Raw genomic sequence first — 14,782 nt, 5'->3', positions numbered from 1 at the left:
GAGCTTCGTGACTGTGTAGCAGGTCAACAAGCTTATCTTGCATCTAGACCACGACGTGTTGCAGTTGACCCTGCAACTTTTGTGACACCATCCCTATCAGATGTATCTAGAGCCGGGTCAGTACCAGGAAGTGCTACCTCCACACCTACTGCAGGCATTGCATCGGCCATGGCATCAACAATGCCACATGTTGCACGTAGACAAAGCACACTTGATACTAGTTGGGATCCCAAGAAGAAGGAAGAGGTGGATACATCAATGGCACGCTTTTTTTATCACGACCACATTCAATTTCGTGCAGCCAGGTCAGAGTATTTTAAATTGATGTGCAAGAAGATTGGTGAGTATGGCCCTTCGTATATACCTCCATCATCAGAGACCTTACGCACCACTTTGCTCGACAAGGAAAAGCGCCTTGTTGAGCAAGCAGCAGTGACTAGAAAGAGCATGTGGGCTAAAAATGGAGTTTCCTTGATTGCTGATGGTTGGAGTGATACACGCAAACGATCCATTCATGGTATGGTTGCTTATTCTCGTGGAGAAATGTATTTCATATCTTCACATGATGTATCGGGGACAAGAAAGTCAGCAGATGTACTTGCAGCAGAGTGGGTTACAGGTGTTGAGCTTATTGGCCCAGAGCATGTTGTGGGATTTGTTGCAGATAGAGAGCCTGCAAATAGGGCAGCAGGTGCTATTATTCAGGGATATTATCCGCATATCACAGTTTCATATTGTATGGCTCATTGCTTGAACAACCTACTAAAGGATATTGGTAACCTGTCATGGATTGCACCTGTCATAGAGCAAGGAGCTCAAATGGTTAGCTTTGTTTTGAATCACCAGTTTCTTCGCCATCACTTCTCTTTGCGGTCGAAGAAGATACTTTTAAAATACTCTGATACCAGATTTGCCTTTAACTTCTTGATGCTAGACAGGTTAAGAGAATGCAGTGGTGCCTTGAGGCAGTTATTTCTTAGTGATGAGTTTACCTCATCAACATTGGCAGATACTCCTATAGGTATCTTATGCTTGGAGAAAGCAAATAACTCCACTTTTTGGGATGATGTAAAGCGGATAGATGCTATGGCATCACCCATTGTACATTTATTGAGGGTTATGGATGCTATGCAACCTTGCATTGGCAAGGTATATGAGGCTATGGACAGACTGAATGAAAAGTTGCAGGAGTTGGCACCAAATGATGAGGCGTATGAGGAAATACACCATTTAGTTGTGACGAGGTGGAACTCCTATAGCTCACCCATGCATGCAGCTGCATTTGTTGTGGATCCTGAGTTCCAGGGCAAGGGTCAGGAGAATGACACTGAGGTTATGGATGCATGGAGACTTATATTGTCTTGTCTAGTGCCTGATCATGGCACTAGACAAAAGATCAGAGATCAGCTTTCATGTATAGGACCTTTCGGGGTTCTTTTGGTTGTCGGGATGGACAGGAGGATCGCTGTAAGATTGGGGCAGCTTTGTGGTGGGAGGACTATGGTTCGGATGGTCCTGAGTTGCAGCAACTAGCCATCCGTATTTTGAGTCAGTCAGTTAGCTCCTCTTGTTTGGAGCAATTGTGGAGTACCTACGCTCACATTGCTTCAAAGAAGAGGAACCGTCTTGGTGTGGAGAGGGCAAACGATCTAGTATTCGTTAGTGCTAATTTGAGGATGTTATGTAACAGTATGACAACAAAGCCTGATCCATTCACAGAGTGGGAGATGCAGCAAGAAGAGGAGACACATGCTGATGTTGAGGGAGATGCAGCAATTCATGGTACACATGATGATGAGGCTGGCACTTCAGGAGTGGCTAGAGCAGCCTCAGATCATGATCATGATCTTTGATTTAGCTTACTTATTACGAGTCTCATGATACATGAGTCATGACACATTTACATTATATATGATATTATGATCATTGATGACACTGTGACACTTGGGCTATTGACAGTTGTGCCATGCCGATATTATATTTGTACTTGAGTCTTGCAGTCTTGCAGTTGCCCTTTGGGCTATTTTGGCATGCCGCATTTTGCTTCAATCTAGAGATTAGACTTTATATTTGTAGTCTTTTTTGGGGCAATGAGCATGTTCTTTCAAAGATTAGACTTCAGTTTCATATTTGTTATCTTTTAAGTTTTTTGGCAATGGTACCATAGGCATGTTCTTTTAGCTTAGACTTTAAAGTTTAGTTCATTGTCCATTGTTTTATCATTTATGATTTTTGGCATATGTATTATGGATTTTATTATTTATAATTGAATAGCTTACCTCTTGAGCCTTGTAAGTTGCAATTCAATTTCTAATGAGTAGTTTTAGAATAATGCATGATATCTTAAAGTTGAAACTTAAAATGATTTGTCCTTGTGGATTATATACCTTGGTTTTAAGTTTTAACACTCCAGAGTCCACATGGATTATAAGTGAAATATTAAAATTTTTTCATGAATTTTGATTTTTTAAATGCCGTTCCCGTTCCCACGTCCCCGTTCCCTAGGTTTGGCGTTCCCGTCCCCGTCCCCGTTCCCCGTTCTCGTTCCCCGTTTCATGTTTCTATGAGACATGGTGAGGTAAGGTATGGCTTGCTATTGGGATTGCTTTGTGCTTCTCCAAGAGAGGGAAGGGGGGCTGCTCTGCTGTTGTTGAGGAGAAGAGACCGAGATGTGAAACTTGTTATTGCTTGTTGAGGGGGCTAAGGGTGGGAGGGAGGGATGTGCCATTGGGGGCGGTGGTGAGTGTTGGAATATTGCATGCGAGAGGATGCTCAAGATCTTCTACGGGGAAGAATTTAGGGGATGTAGAAGGAGGTGGAGTTGGAGAGTGGAGACTGTTGTTGCGGAGGGCTGTGGTAACAAGAGGTTGCGCTTGAAGTGCCCTCTCTTGGTTGGGATTCCTGGTGACTGGGTTGACCCTTGCCATGGTGCTGCTGGACTTTGGTGATGCTATCCTTGTCCACAAACATGTGTCTTTGTTTGATGAGTGGGCTCTTGTTGGGTGGCCTTAAACCCAAAGTATGGACACATTGAGGCTGTGTCTGAAGGTATGGTGTTTGAGGCACTGCCCAAGCTGTATTGTGACTATGATTTATTGACTGATAAGGGATTTTTTGGCTTGAATTGTTAAATTCTGGATATTTTCCTAGACGTCTACCACTACAACATGTAGCTTTGGCACTCTTGGTCTTGCTACTGCATTGGCAAATAAAGTAGTGAGTGCCATGCCAAAGAGTTGCCTTGTAACAAACCTTTTGTATATCAATGGTTACCAAGACATATTGGCTCAATGATACCTAATTAATTTGATGCTTCATGTACTTTGAAAGGCAATTTGTATATATGATTAAATGTTCATCTTTTTATTCAAGGGTGGTCAATGTCGAGAATACTCTATCTATACTTAGGTCGTCATTGACGAGATGCCCAAGAGAAATTAAAAGTTTAGTTGGGTGGTTCGGTTGACCAAACAACTCAGATGACTAAGACTTTTACACTTAGATAGTCACATTGACTAAAAGCCCATATAATGAGTGGCTTCAGAAAGTAAAACTAGATGCTCATGATTGAAGAAACAAACCATGAATTGGTGAACCTATATAATGAAGCTCTTGGAAGTTGTTGAAATGGAAATTTTGTTCATGTCAAAGGCTTTGGAATTTTACAAGGAACAATCTTGTTTTCAATAGCTATTTTAAATTCTTAACCATTTGAGAGATTTTTAGAGTAGAAGGTTTGGAAGCTTATTTCTCTAGAAAAGTGACATGTGGTATCTAGAAGAGGACATTGTCATTTTGAAGAGAGAAGTGTCCCTATACTTGTCATTTTCAGTAAACACTTGTTATTTGTAGCCTCTACTTTTCACCTTTGAGCAGCCAAGCTCTACATCTATATATTGAAGGCCTCTCTCTTCATTTGGAATAAGCTTTCATGTTGAAATTTTGGACACATGCTTTGTACTCTCCTATCTATCTCTCATCTAAGAAGCTTTCTACTTAGTTTGATCTAATCCAAGCACTAAAGAAAAAAATCATATTGCTGCTCGGAGTTTGCAGAAATTAGGGTTTCAAAGCCCAAATTTTCAGAATTGCAGCAAATCAACCGTTTTGTATATGGTTCAGGCACTCGGTGCCCGTGGTTTGTTTCAATAAGTTCCTGTAAAGAGAGAGAGGCCGGTTCCCTCTCAACATGGTATCGACTCCTCTCTCTCTCTTTTAATTTTTATGGTGATAATTGGTATAAGCACTGAGAAGAACGTGAATGAACTTAACCAACTTGATCAATTATCACCATGAAAATTAGGGGAGAGAGAGAGAGAGAGAGAGAGAGAGAGAGAGAGAGAGAGTAGCCGACACCACGTTGAGAGGGGAACCGGTCCCTTCCCCTTTACAAGAATTTATTGAAATAAAACCACGACTGCTGCAATTCTGAAAATTAGGATTTTGAAACCCTAATTTTTGCAAAGTCTAAGCAGCAAGTTGATATTCTTCTTTGGTGCTTGGATTACATTAAGCTAAGTAGAAAGTGCTTCCTGGATGAGAGATAGATAGAAGAGTACAAAGCATGTGGTTGAAATTTCAGTATCAGAGCTTGGTTACTTAAAAGTGAAAAGTAGAGGTTACAAATGACAAGTGTTTACTAAAAATGACAAGTGTAGGGACACTTGTCTCTTCAAAATGACACGTCCTATTTTAAATGTCACATGTCACTTTTCTAGTACAAATGAAAAGTGTTTGTTGAAAATGACAATTATATGGATGCTTTTCTCTTTAAAATGACACATGCTCTCTTCTAGATCGGACATGTCACTTTTTTAGAGAAAGAAGCTTCCAAACCTTCTACTCTAAAAATCTCTCAAATGGTTAAGAATTTGAGATAGCTACTAAAGACAAAATTGTTACTTGTGAAATTCTAGAGCCTTTGACGCAAACAAAATTTCCATTTGAGTAACTTTTAAAAATAGTAACCTCTTAAATTTTAAGAGTCACCAAATTTAGCTTTTGGAAAGCTTCATTATAAAGGTTTACTGTTCATGGTTTGTGTCTTTGATCATGAGCATTTGGTTTCACTTTCTGAAACCACTCATTATATGGGCTTCTAGTCGATGTGACTTTCTGAGTGTAAAAGTCTTAGTCATTTGAGCTTTGTGGTCAATTCGACCACTTAATTTCTCTTGGGCATCTCGTCAATGATGACCCAAGTATAATTATGGGGTGTTTTAGCCATTAGCTACCCTTAAATTGAAAGATGAACATTTCTTTATATTTTGAAACACATACAAATTGCCTTTCAGAGTACATGAGTATCAAATTAGTTGGGAATCATCGAGCCAATATGTCTTGGTAACCATTGATATATAAAAGGTTTGTTACATGCCTAAAGTCCTTTAAGAATTGGTGATATTACTGCAAAGCTTGGGAAGAGAAGGGTGACAAGATATTTGGGCAATCTATGGAGAGCTCAAAATGAAGAGAAATCATGTAGTAAGGTGAAGTGAAGCAGTTGCAGAGTTGTGCTCTAGATGAGTGATCCATGAATTGCTTGAAGACTGCAGTCTCCTCTAGTTCTTTGTCCATAGTACGGATTGTTTGAAGCTGTTCTTGGGAGAGGACTACTGTGAAAGATGCGGATCTAGAGCATGGCTATGGCGGATGGAAGATGAAGATTAAGTTCATGATGACATAGATTGAAGACTTGACCAACTGTTACTCAAGTGAATTAGGTTCCAAGATGAAAGCTTGGACTCATAAACACAATCTTAAGTTGAGATTGACAACGACCAAGACACTAGCTGAGATGGAAAAGCATCATGATATTGTATTGATCATATATGAAAAAGTGGTAGTCAAGTACAATGCTTTATAGTTGCTAGATGGATAGCATCTGTGCATATGGGATTTCTGCAACCTGCATGTCTTCAGTCCAAACTGTCTTATACAAAGAGGCCACAGTGGGTGTGATTGCAAATATCTCAACACCCCTCCTCAATCACAACTAGAAAGTACAAAGTGTGTAGAGACTTTAGTGAGAGCAACACTTGCAAAGTGTGGGCATACCATAAATATGGCAAAACACCAGAGGTTGTCGTAGAAAAGGCTAAGTGTGGGTACTACAAACATGGTGGACATTCAGAGGCTATAACAAGGGCCTTACAAAGTGTACAGAGGTTGTAGTACAAGGCTACATGAGGAGTTTACAAGCTTATGACAGGAGCATTTTGGGCTAGGTAATACAAGGCCAAAAAAGTCATTAAAAAATTAGGTCAAGGACGGTGAGGTCCTTGCGGTTTTCAGCATTTACATAGATTTTCAATTCATTGCAGGTCTTCTTGTCGGTGTAGTCCAGCTTGCTCTTTCTGATCTTGTACTTGTTCTTCACTTTGCTTGTAGCTTCAGTGTCCACCGCTTTGATCCTCTTCTTCTAGATTCTCCTGGTCTTCTTCTTTATTGACTTTGCTTGCATTAGTTGCATTAGTCTTAATGTCCATGTCCCCCTCAAGCAAAGGTGTCATCTTTGAAGTTTGCATGATGACCAAGGTAGCTGGAGTGTCTTCAAAATCTTTAGATGGAATCATTGATTGCACTTGAGTGTGAGCAGCTCCATTTCCTCCTGCAGGTAGAGTAAAAACATCTTCTATGTAATTAAAATAAGCAACAAGAGTAATGCTACTCTTCATGAGAAGCATCCACTTAAAGACTTTTATGTTTGGCATTAGTATGACCAGGAATCAGCTTCTAATGACTGAGAATAACCAGCAATCTAGATGATCTTGAACGTGTTAAAAAAACACGAGTGCCAAGAAGCACTAGACTACAAGGGATACTATGTAATTCAAGCACTTGATGTTGATTCTTGAGCTATGATTTCTCACTTCCCTTGCTGATTTGAATGAGGCACTGAGTAGATTAGAGTTGCAAATTATTGGTTGAGCCCAAGGAATGAGAAATTGAATAGGCTTATGAGCTTTGAGCTCAAGGGCTATGGCTGCCCTTTAGGGTTTGCAGGGAGCAGCCTGGTTTTTCAGTTCATGCAGTTCGTGGATGTAACCATTTTGCATAAGACTTGATGGGAAGGAAGCTTGGGTAATGAGCTTCAGTTGCCCTATGGACACGGACCAGATCACAGCACGGAGAGGCAGCGCGAATTGTACGACCAGAACATGGTGCAGAATGGGCAGCGACTTTCAATTTGTGCAATGCTGGAGCTAGGATTTACCAATGTTGGGCTCTGATGTGACAAGGGGCTGTGCCAGGAGTAGAGGAAAGTTTCTCCAGAAGGAAGCGTGGGGAAATATGGGCTGTAGAAGTAGATCAAGAAGCTCCAAGTGAGCTGGGTACTATTTGGCTATGGCAGACAAGAGTGAGGATGAAGTTGGAGATGGAGTCATACACTGAACTTGAGTTGTCCAGAGATGAAGAGAAGCTGAAAGAGTAGAGAGGAGACCTGAGACATGCTAAGCCATGCTCAGTTGTGCTCTGATACCATGTGAAAGATGCGGATCTAGAGCATGGCTATGGCAGATGGAAGATGAAGATTAAGTTCATGATGACATAGACTGAAGACTTGACCAACTGTTACTCAAGTGAATTAGGTTCCAAGATGAAAGCTTGGACTCATAAACACAATCTTGAGTTAAAACTGACAATGACCAAGACACTAACTGAGATGGAAAAGCATCATGATATTGTATTCATCATATATGAAAAAGTGGTAGTTAAGTACAATGCTTTATAGTTGCTGGATGGGTAGCAGTTTTCCCTCCCTGTGCGTATGGGATTCCTGTAGCCTGCATGTCTTCAGCCCAAACTGCCTCATACAAAGAGGCCATAGTGGGTGTGATTGCAAATATCTCAACAACTACTTGCCAGGTGTATGATTGGGGAGTACTTTGGGATGTGCTAGTGTTGGGGGCCAAAGGTTTCCATTGCATGTGTTCTTTGAAGGCCACCCAGGTAAGCTACAAGTCTACTGAAGGGGGGAACATTGTGACAAAGAGGGAGCAGTTGTTATTCAACTGGAGGTGGAGGGGAAGCAGAGGGTGGGTGAGGGGAGAGGGCAGTAGAGGATGGCAATGTGAGCAGAGTTGGAGGTGCATCCAATTGGGCATTGTGCCACAGGTTCTAGCAATGCCAACAAGCAGTGCAGGCGGTGGTTGGAGGACACAGAGGTATGGGCAGCAGTGATGAGAGACGGGGTGGCAAGCAGGAGTAGCAACAGCAAGAAAAAGGAGGTTTGAAGGTGATGTAGAAAGCAGACGGTAGCTGGGGTGAGGTGCCCCTCACAAGCAGTGCAAGGCTGCTGTAGGAGAAGCAGATGGTGGCAGTAGAGGAAGTGGTGGGAGCAGGAAGGTGGCATAGGCTGTTGGTGGGATGCCAACTTACTAAGTGGGGTGTCACTTTGAGCTCATCAGCCCTTGCTCAATGTGGTCAATATGAAACTTGGTTGTCCTAAGTGTCTTGATTGTCCTAAGTGAGTTCAGGCCAGCTAGGAGGCCTAAACTAGGGGACAGGGGGCATCAATGGGTAGCCCTAGAGATTGCCAACACTGCTGTCATCATGTTTGACAGCTGCAACCTGCTTCCTACACCCATACAATTGCATTTTGCTCCTGGACAGGCTGCCCAATTGACATCATCCCATAAACTGCTTGCATCGTCCGTGATCTGTTGACATGATTGCTCGATTCTGGACAGCTGAATTTTCTTCCACCCAGTCCACATTTTGCTGACATCATCATCTTTGGCATCTGACTGGTTGTAGATGACTGTATTCTGCATCCCTTGCTGCCATAGGCATCATCATCAGCCTGCTGGACTGCTGCTACTGCATTTTGGTAGCTTTCCCAATGTCTTTGACACATCCTAGGTCATCTCATCCTTGACTCCGAGGTTTGAGGCTTCCTGTTGTATCATGTTCAGCATATTCATTCATTAGTTCATTCATCTTAGCATTCTACATCTTGAGTTCAGCTATTTGTTGTTCTTTCTATGTTTCTGGAGCTGTGCCTGAGCATTGCTTTATAGCTCTCTCTCTCTCTCGGGTACTCTGTGTTGCTACCATGGAGCCCATTTGTGCTCACTAATTTCCAATCAATATGCTCCTTTTATTCTTTGTAAGGTACTTTGCACCCTTGTCACCAGAGCCAATAACAACCAACACTTGAGTGCCTCCACAGGGCAGTGCCCTTGCTCCTTCTCTTCCTTAAGGATCGACATGATGGGGATGGGGTGCTTGCTTCTCTTCCATGTTCAGTATCAACGGGATGGTAAGAGGAAGTGCTTTTTCTCTTTGTACATACAAGGTTTGGTTTGTCTTCTTTTATGTTTGGCATTGACATATTTTACTGTTTGTACTTAGATAATCTAGAGTAAGTGGAAATCCCATCGAGAAAGTTGCTCTTCTGAAGACTGCTGCACAATATGTCTCAATTCGCATTACCTTTGCGTTGCATTATGTTTTGTGGTTGGGTGCCGGCTGGGTGAAAATCCGATCAACTCTATCTTCCTCCATTGACCTCATGCTCATTGCAGCATTTCCTTGTCATCGAAACCCTTGAGGGTGGTCTAAACACCCCACCCCCCCACTTTGATAGGCCTCTTGGCGTGACGAGTGACTTCCCTTCTCTCTAGAATTTCCACACTTCTAGCCCACTCATTATCCAGTATTGTCTATCTTTGTCTCTCTCTTTGTAGATGATGTTGCCACCACACTCTCTGTAGGTGCGAATCTCTCATTTTTCTTTCCCGTTGTAAAGAGTAATTATATTAATTACTGCAAAAGTACAAGAGTACAAGAGTCACAGAGAACCTGTCTCTCCCTCTCTAGAGCCAAAGACAGAGGGGCACTATATTTGCGGAAGCCCAGCTTCATTTGCACTTTGCATCCTAATTCATAGATGGCCAGTTCTAACACCACGAAACAAGAACCGAGGCATATACCAGCTACAGAAAAACCTAGAGAACTGAGTTGGACATAGAACTTCTAGCTTGAGCCTTCCCCATATGTCTACACACCCACACACACACACATTCTCCTCTCTCTCTCTCTATATATATATATATATATATATATATGTATATCTGTATGTATGTATGTATGTATGTATGTATGTACACACACACACACACACACACACACACACACACACACACACACACACACACACGCACGCACGTATGTATATACGTATGTATGTGTGTGCGTATGTGCTTGCATGTGCAAGGGAGAAGTCTTGGCATTTCACATAGAGGAGTGTTGGGAAAGCTCATCAATTAGCAATAGTGGGTTGCACAGCCAAAAGGGTTGTAAGCACAGGTTTCAACCCTTGCATTTCACATTGAGGAGTGTTGGGAAAGGTCATCAATTAGCAATAGTGGGTTGCACAGCCAAAAGTTTTGTAAGCGCAGGTTTCAGCCCTTTCCAAAAATGCATGCATGTCTATTCATACCAAGCATTTGCCATGTGGATAAAGCATCACAATTTCCACACCTTTGTATGAACTGATGGAGTCCCAAAGGTATGGCACCTAGGTGTTGTTACCTGCTGTTTTAGGCGTAAGTGGTAGTAGATTCTTGGTAGATACTTGTAGCTGCTGCTTTATGTGGTTGATGAACTTTAGGATTAGGAAGAAGTTAGGAGTTTTGACCTTGCAAGAAGCCTCTTTTTTGCCCACAAGCACATGGAGGCAGTGGACATCCACTTAGGTCTCATGCATCTTGATTGAGGTTTTTGGAGGCACTTGATGAGTGCTAGAGGGATCTTTAGCCTCTTTTCTGTGGCTACGGGGTTTTTGCTTAGCTATTGTGGTGCTGGGAGTCCTTGGGAGGCTTTTGTCTTGTGTTTACTTGTTGAGTCCTCAATCTCAATGTTGCTTCAATTTCAACTTGCTCATGTACAAAGTTACTTATTCATGGTGTACGTAGTGTATTCGATTGGGGTGTTCAAGGGTTCAAGGTATATTCCAAGCTTCAGTTTTTGATTCTCATGATTGCATAGAGCAAAAGTTTTAAGGAAGAGGGTTCAATAATTGCTATACTTGCTCACAAAAGTTGAACCTATAGCTGCCCACACTCAACCTTTCGAAAGATGGTGTGATAGTTTATGGAATTCCATCTGGAGTAAATCCTATTGGTTATTTCAGGCAACAGCCCATGAGTACCTAATGTGCAGCCCATGTTGCTAGGTTATAGGTGGGAGGAGAGAGAGGTAAAGTTATCAATTAGCTATGACAACCTAATCGTTGTCTCTACCTTCTTAACACCATCAATGAAACCAGCCTTCCTTCTCGAAGAGGGTGGTAATCAAGCACTTAATTACAACAATTAACAAATATAATAAATTGAAAATGCACACATTACCATAACATTCTTGGACATTGAACACCCTGTTGGACCCGAAACTGGCACCGCTTGTGATATTTGTTTTAATTTGTATTGCTATTGGATGGAGTACAAACTGAGATTTCTTAATCTCCTCCGCTGATCCAGAAGCCTGTTGCTGCCACAAATGATCAGCAATCCTTTCGGGCAATTTGCCCCTTGATCTTCACCTAGGACTTGTACATGTTGGAACCCTGATTGGCCAAATGCTACCCCAAATCAAATGGGATGGGCTGGCATTTGAAATCTCTGATAATTCCTTGAATTTCAGCTACTGATTTCAGTGGTGGATGACGCCTTTGATTGATGGCACGGGTCCTAAGGTGGCTGCCAAACCCTAATTTTTGCAATGAATCAGGGTTTACAGCAGAATTCTCCTTGCTGTCTACCAAATCTGACTAAGAACACCTTCAATTGGCTGAGAAATATCAAGATACTCAGAGGATAAGCTGGAGAAGGTGAGAGAATGCTGAGGAAAGAGAGAATTCAGAGTTTCCACACGTAAAATCACCAAAACTGGTTGTTGCCTTGTCAGATCAGCAAATGGAGCTGTCACCTCTGTCTTGAGATCATAAAAAATGCTGTTGCCTAATCAGAAAGGCTGTCGCTTGCTGTCCTTGCTGCATTAAATGCAGTCGGTTGTCTGCCTCCAATGGCTGATTTCTGCTCTAAAATCAGATCAACAGCACCTTCTCTCTCCTAGCCAACATACACACTGAATGAGCCTCTCTTAGCCCCCAAACAACCTTCTTCCCCATTGCATGGGTATTTTTGCCAAGTGGCAGCCTTCGGATCCCATTTTTTAGGAGTTTTCAGCTAATTAATTTCGAAAATTAATTTCAGCCCTTCTGACCCTGCCCAAAATTAATTGTGCTCATCCACATTTAATTGGCTAGGCCATTTGCAACCTCAAGTGGTTTCCAATCTTAATTGACCCTTAGACTGGCATTAATTTATTAATTAATGCCTAGTTCCTAGTGTCACCACTGACACTTAATGGTCAATTAATTGTCCTAGGGCCAAAATTGACACCAACTGCTTCCTCGGGGTCGTCTTGAGCCTATTACCATGTGCATAGGAAGCTTATTTTAACCCCACAGAAAATAAGGGAACGCTCCCTGCCAACACACTGCTGCCCGCCATCGCACCTCCTCTCCCTCCTTCCTGTCACGCATCCCCCCCCAGCCATTGCGCCCCCTCCCCCAACGCTTTTGCCCACCATTCACGCCTACCCGCTCGACATGCCATCACGCCCCCCCTCCTGGCCACCATAGCATCTTCCCCCCCCACTTGTCTGCCTTGGCACTCCGCTCCTCCAGTTTGCCTGATGTCGCGTCCTTCTCCTCCAGCTTGGCCGCCATTACGTTGCATCCCAATCTCTCTAGAGGTAAATGCTCCACACCCCCCACCCCAACGTTGTCCCAGCCTCCCTTGTTTGGCAGTCCTACCCGGTAGGCCACTTGCGTGTCCCCGTAGGGAGCCAGCCATACGTGGAGTCCAACACTCCTCCAGCGCTTGGAAAACAACATCCCCCGCTGTTGCTCCCTCCATCTATAGCAACACTCCCCCCTTTCGTATCACAACAGAGTGTTTGGTAGGTTCTTAGCAGGGACGCGTAATGGAAACCTCTGGTCATACGTTGGTGCATTCTGCAAGTGCCCCCTAGTCAAACACCTTGCGTATCTTCCTCTCTGAAGAACAGCTCTTAGCCGTTCGTGCCACATAGCTGGAGCTAAAAGAAACAATGATCTTTGGTCAGGTAGTAGGACATTTCCCATCCAGGGCCTAGCTTCAGGACTGGCTTCATTTCCCTTTGCACATCGGCACAGTGTAGATCGTGGAGGCAGTTCTCATGGGTCGAGGGATCTTCATGGTATGACTCACCTTAGCAGACGCAGCCCGTGAGCTACTAGCTAGTTCACCCTATGCTTCCACGAAGGGGATCATCTACATGGTCCCCTAGTACAGTGGCTTCATAGTGGAGGTATTTGCGCTCCATAACAGAAGTTGTCTGGAGCTTTTGGATATTTACAAGAAATAATATCTAAAATATAAAGAATTGGCTAAACTTGTTCAAACATCTAGTATTTTTGGACCATCCACATTATGGACACTAACATTAATGACTAATATGGCATTGGCTCTCTAGATCAATAAGAAAGCTGCACTCTTGAGTTTTTCACATGGTGTGCGCGTAGCGTCACGATACTGGCCCGCGGCTCGTACTATCAGGGCTTGGCGGGAGGTGTACAGGATGGTGGTCTAGGAGGTGTTGCAGCCGGCATCAGGTTGCCAAAGTGAAGTAGAGTTGAGGAGGAGGGAGATTGATACTGCGATACCCCAAGAGTGGCTTGACCCCCCGTTACTAGAGTCGGTAGAGCATGGTGAGGTATAGGCCGCTAGGTTTTCGCTAATAGGTATCCCTTTATAGGTGGCAGGTAGAGTGGGCAGTGCTCCACAGGGGACCTTCACCGTACAGAAGGAGGGGCGTTTGGTTCTTGACGGAGAGTAGCAGGATGAGGGGATAGTTGGCCTTCTGTGGAGGAGGATTCGGGTGGTTGGCCTTCAGGGGAAGACATGGTGTATGGACCCTTATGTGTTCTGGGAGGAGTTCCGGGAGTGGCGCCTTTGGATATGGGAGAGTAGGCTACTTGATGAGCTGGAGTGGGACCCTGGAGAGTGGCTATGGCCGGCCATTGTGGTTGCCAAGAAGCCACCGAGGTTCGAGGTTTCGGGAGTGGCGCCTTTGGATATGGGAGAGTAGGCTACTTGATGAGCTGGAGTGGGACCCTGGAGAGTGGCTATGGCCGGCCATTGTGGTTGCCAAGAAGCCACCGAGGTTCTTGAAGCACAGCCAGGATTGGTAGACATGTCCTGATATAGGAGGACATGGATTGGGTGCCCTCGCATAGCAGGTATTGGGCGGAGCACAGCATCACGGATGCTTTCCGATGGATTTTTTGGCGCGGTCTATGGGATAGCTGGAGGTGGAGGAGGGTATCATATTTCTTATGGCTATTGGCACATGAAGGCTTGGCGGTGGGGAGCTAGTTAGCCCAGATGCAGAAGGATGGAGATTGTAAACGCTGCCCACAATAGTCTCTGGAAACTCCAAAGCACTACCTTTGGTCGTGTGAGGCGGCGCAACTTGTGTGGCGAGGAGCATGCCACATTCTCCGTCGTATAGCACCTAGCCTTGGATGTATGAGGCCGGGATGCATGACACGATCTTCATCATTGAGGTTGGGTCATGCGTAGTGGTCGGCTTGGAGGCTCTACCCATCCGCCAGGTACTAGAGCCTACAATAAACCGCTTTGAGGTATAGGAGATCGTAGGGAGTCTTACTGGATGGCACCTTTGGAAGATACGGTGTCAGGAGGTTTTCGGCAGGGAGAGATTTTCA

At 43.8% G+C, this 14,782-nt stretch overlaps 2 protein-coding genes across 3 annotated transcripts in view; both read left to right on the top strand.

Annotated features, from left to right (window-relative positions):
* Positions 1–14,782, top strand: part of LOC148019155 (uncharacterized) — a 53,376-nt gene that overhangs the window by 17,287 nt on the left and 21,307 nt on the right. Inside the window, exon 1 of one of the 2 annotated variants that reach the window (XM_087660680.1) lies at positions 9,123–9,265. The exons of the other annotated variant lie outside the window; for it this stretch is intronic. Within the exon in view, the coding sequence (XP_087516806.1) occupies positions 9,214–9,265 (52 nt within the window). The 5' untranslated portion in view covers positions 9,123–9,213. Of the gene's footprint in view, positions 1–9,122; positions 9,266–14,782 lie in introns of those variants that run through there. 2 annotated transcript variants of the gene reach the window in all.
* Positions 259–8,184, top strand: LOC148019156 (uncharacterized). The gene is made up of 3 exons (XM_087701055.1): positions 259–1,467; positions 7,870–7,953; positions 8,119–8,184. Exons 1-3 carry the CDS (start codon positions 259–261, stop codon positions 8,182–8,184), a joined length of 1,359 nt encoding a protein of 452 aa, XP_087557181.1.

This window comes from Lygodium microphyllum, chromosome 20, assembly GCF_053477565.2.
Source record: "Lygodium microphyllum isolate KBCC chromosome 20, Lygodium_microphyllum_v1.1.10, whole genome shotgun sequence".
Lineage (NCBI taxonomy): Eukaryota > Viridiplantae > Streptophyta > Polypodiopsida > Schizaeales > Lygodiaceae > Lygodium > Lygodium microphyllum.
This window is presented reverse-complemented; position numbering and strand designations above follow the sequence as displayed.

Bases quoted from the DNA above. Each gene is read 5' to 3' on its own strand.
- LOC148019156 (XM_087701055.1), top strand. From the start codon at position 259: ATGGCACGCTTTTTTTATCACGACCACATTCAATTTCGTGCAGCCAGG. The intron at 1,468-7,869 runs GTAAGATTGGGG...ACTACTTGCCAG, and splicing joins GGATGGACAGGAGGATCGCT to GTGTATGATTGGGGAGTACT. The intron at 7,954-8,118 runs GTAAGCTACAAG...ATTGTGCCACAG, and splicing joins GTTCTTTGAAGGCCACCCAG to GTTCTAGCAATGCCAACAAG.